Source organism: Vigna umbellata, chromosome 9 (genome assembly GCF_029865625.1).
Source record: "Vigna umbellata cultivar VRB3 chromosome 9, Vumbellata_1.0, whole genome shotgun sequence".
In the NCBI taxonomy this organism is placed as follows: Eukaryota; Viridiplantae; Streptophyta; class Magnoliopsida; order Fabales; family Fabaceae; genus Vigna; species Vigna umbellata.
In genome coordinates this window covers 5,433,794-5,437,768 of record NC_142173.1, presented here as the reverse complement: position 1 = coordinate 5,437,768, position 3,975 = coordinate 5,433,794, and the positions used below count along the sequence as shown (strand labels likewise).

The 3,975-nt window shown below is 33.5% G+C and overlaps 1 protein-coding gene across 1 annotated transcript; it reads left to right on the top strand.

Annotated features, from left to right (window-relative positions):
• Window positions 1–1,079: 1,079 nt before the first annotated feature.
• LOC148192394 (uncharacterized) lies at window positions 1,080–3,727 on the top strand. Its single transcript, XM_088099186.1, has 5 exons — window positions 1,080–1,398; window positions 1,912–2,345; window positions 2,462–2,781; window positions 2,833–3,436; window positions 3,563–3,727. The coding sequence occupies exons 1-5, from the start codon at window positions 1,080–1,082 to the stop codon at window positions 3,725–3,727; spliced, it is 1,842 nt and encodes a 613-aa protein (XP_087955312.1).
• Window positions 3,728–3,975: the final 248 nt, after the last annotated feature.

Sequence of the window (3,975 nt, the reverse complement as noted above, 5' to 3'; positions counted from 1 at the left end):
TAAGATAAAAAGACACACTTAATGCAAAGCATTAGCTGTTGAAAATTTTGGTAAGAAGTAAAATCATAATTACTGCATACCAACCTTTGTTTTTAAATTAGTTGAGGGTATGATTGGAACTTAGAGGTGTAGCTAGAAAGTTTTGGAGGCGCACGGAGAAGAACTCAAAAAAGTGTAAGACATGTTAACTATTTTGGTCTGCCCGTTTAGGTCCATTCCACGGGTGTTACTCCCTCCACCACCACAACTTACTTCCTCCACCACCCCATTCCCCTTTTACCCTTTTCTTTATTTTTTCATTCCAATTTTACCCTTATTAAAATTTTAGGGTTAATATTATTTAAAATCTCACGTAGACATTCATTCTCTTTATCATTCTACCCTCTTTCTCTTTATTATTTTTCCCAGGTTGTCTCTTACATTCCACTATCCTTGGGTTATCTCTCATGTTCCACTTCTTCTTCTTTTTTATAAAATTGTGACGTGAGAGTGTGGTGGACTTTGTGTTTAGTAAGATTGAAAGTGGGGAAAGCAATTCATCTTCAACCCTGAGTGTGGTGGTGCTTCAAGGTGCTGGTTCTGAGGCGTGAGAGGTTCAGAGGCGTGAAGGTGCGTAATAAAACCCTAAAATATAAACCGTATAATCTTTAAACGGATGTTGACATCTGTTGCGGATGCTCACATCCGTTTAAAGATTATACGGTTTATATTTTACAGTTTTTCTTATATTAATTTTGAAGATATTTAAATAATATAATTTATATTTTTTGATATATTATTTTTGAATATATTTTGATGTATTTTAATAATGTAATTTTTAGGATCTTTATTCTTATTAGTATATATTTAGACTTTTTTTATTTTGCACGCTATATATAGTTAGGGTTTTTGTATAATATATATTTTTATATATGACTTTTGTATTCTTTAATAATTTTATAATTATATAAAAAGTTTTTTATTAGTTTAATTATATGAAATATATAATTTTATTATGTTATTATTTTTATATTTGTTTGATTAATTATTAGTTATATTAATAAGATTTATTATAATTTTATAGGTGATTATTGTTTAAAATGGATGAATATCTTCATATGGATTCTCATGTTGGTTCTAGTTTGATATCTGATTTCTCTTCATTCATTGGCAAAGTTGGAGAGGGAGATTTGACAAATAAATTTACCACAAATGAAATATTTCGTTTACGGGAGCACTTAATTGCATGGGTAAGAGGGATGGCTTATGATTTAGGATTTGTTGTGGTAATAGTAAGATCTGATATATCTACTGGTGTACGAGGAAGAAAAACGTTCGTCATACTTGGATGTGAAAGAGGAGGGAAATATCGGAAATACAAAGCCCATGTGGTGCCTAGTGTATACGACACTCGTAAATGTGAGTGTCCGTTTAGATTAAAGGGTAAACCAGGTTCAGACGGTGATGGATGGGTGTTGAAGGTGATGTGTGGACATCACAACCATGATTTGGCTTAAACTTTAGTTGGACATCCTTATGCTGGAAGGTTAAATATGAGTGAGCAGTCATTACTGGTTGATATGACAAAGAGTAAAGTTACACCTTCAAATATTTTATTAACCCTCAAACAAAATAATGATCGAAATGTCACAACGATTAAACAAATCTACAACGCAAGACAAGCGTATAAACGATCATTGAGAGGGTCCAGAACTGAACTACAACAACTTATGATGTTGTTGGATCGGGATAAGTACATTCATTGGAGTAGGTGTGCCGACGATTCAAAGGTTGTTATTGACCTGTTTTGGACACATCCTGAAGCGGTGAAATTATTAAACTCATTTAATGTTGTATTTTTTATGGATTCCACATATAAAACAAATAGATATAGATTTCCATTGCTTGAGATTGTGTGCATGACATCTACAGGGTTAAACTTCTCTGCAACATTTGCTTTCTTGTCTACTGAACGACAGAGTAATTTCACATGGGCTTTGGAAAAGCTGAAATGTTTATTTTTAACATCTGAGGGTGGTCCTAAAGTCATTGTCACTGACCGGGACTTGGCTTTGATCAATGTCATTGCAAATGTATTCCCTGAGTCATATCAGATGTTATGTGAGTTCCACATCCTTAAAAATGTTAAAGCTAAATGCAAAATGTTAGTTCATTCTACTGAGGTTTGGGGTGTGTTGATGGATGCATGGCAAAATGTGATGGATTGTAAGGATGAGAGCTTGTTTGTTGAGTATGTGAATGGTTTTCAATACGCGAGCAGATCATGGCCTTTGTTCTTTGAATATGTGAATCAGACTTGGATTATTCCGTACAGTACATACTTTGTAAAATTTTGGACGAACAAAGTAATGCATTTAGGGAACATAACCACAAATAGATATGTTGTAATGTTATTTTATTTATTTGTTTTGTAGATAAATATTTATTTACACTTGTTGATGATTTTTTTATTTATTTCAAGGTTAAGTCTGCTCATTGGAGTCTGAAGAAAGTTCTGGGCAATAGTATGGGTGATTTGTGTTCTTGTTGGGATAGTATTCATAACGTTGTTATCCTACAACACAACAAGATTAAGGCGTCATTTGAAAGAAGTATGTTGCTCACGAGTGACCCTTTTAAAGGATACAAATATAAAAAACTTATTGGGTGTGTCTCTCAATATGCATTGGATCTCATTGCTAAGGAATTGGAAAGAGTGCAGCAAATAGGATTGGACTCATCAAAGTGTGGATGCGTATTGAGACGTACATTTGGTGTCCCATGTGCATGTGAATTAGCACGGTATGATGTTGGATTGATCCCTCTGGGTGAATTTCATATCATGTGGTAAAGATTGCATTTCTCAAATGTTGAATTAAATGAAATTGAGCCCGAGTTATCCATTAAAGATGAGTTGAAACAAGTACAAGAACGATTCAATGAGGTTGACATTGGAGGTAAAATCACCATCAAGCAAAAGTTACTTGAAATTACTTGTCCTACATTGACATCAATGATCCCTCCATTACATAAAGTCAAGACAAAGGATGCTAAAACAAGTAAAGTTCAACGAAGAGAAAGGTCTACTACGCGGGATCCATCATATTTTGAGTATGTCGATGCCTTTCAATCAACCATAGAATCTTCAACTATGAAAAGTAAATTACAATCAAAGCCAAATGTAGTGAAGAAAAAGAAAGTTCCAATGATAGACCAGTTTCATTCTATTACTCACCCATTCATTGTGGACGTTGTTGATGTTGTGGCTGATGGTCACTGTGGATATAGATGCATTGCTGCCTCGTTGGGACTCGGAGAATATTCATGGCCCGTTATCAGAAATGGTTTATACAAAAAACTCAGTCAATGGCGTGATGAATATGCAAGCCTAGTAGGAGGGTATGATAGACTAGAAGAACTGAGGAACTCTTTGTTGATTATGAAGTCACAGTCGACGGTAAGTGTTTCCAATTTTATGTATTTTATTTATTATGTCATTTTGTGCAGGTAATTGTATTATTTTGTGATTTCATTTCAAAATTACTTATAACTTAATTAACTATTGTAATTTGTATTGTGGCAGGTTAATTTACAAGAAGATTGTCCTTTGCCCATGGTCAATACCATCTCCTCAACCCACTGTTATCTTAAGGCACGAGCGTGGTCATGTATGTATACTAGTAGGATGCAAACATTTGCACACCTGATGGGCGTAACGACATCTTATGTTGACTTGGGTGATTCATGATATTTATAAAGATATGTAAAAATACACTATTACTTTTTGATAGGTGTATTTTAAGCTTTTTGATGGACCCACACAATTCATTCAACTAAAATACTAAACATTTACTTTTTGTTAAAGTGTTTCCTAGATGTATATCTCTCCCTTCTTTTCCTTTATGTAACTCCTATATATAACACCTAATATAATATATTATATATTTATATATACATATATTTATCTTGAAATAAGTACTACATGCAAGGATTCCA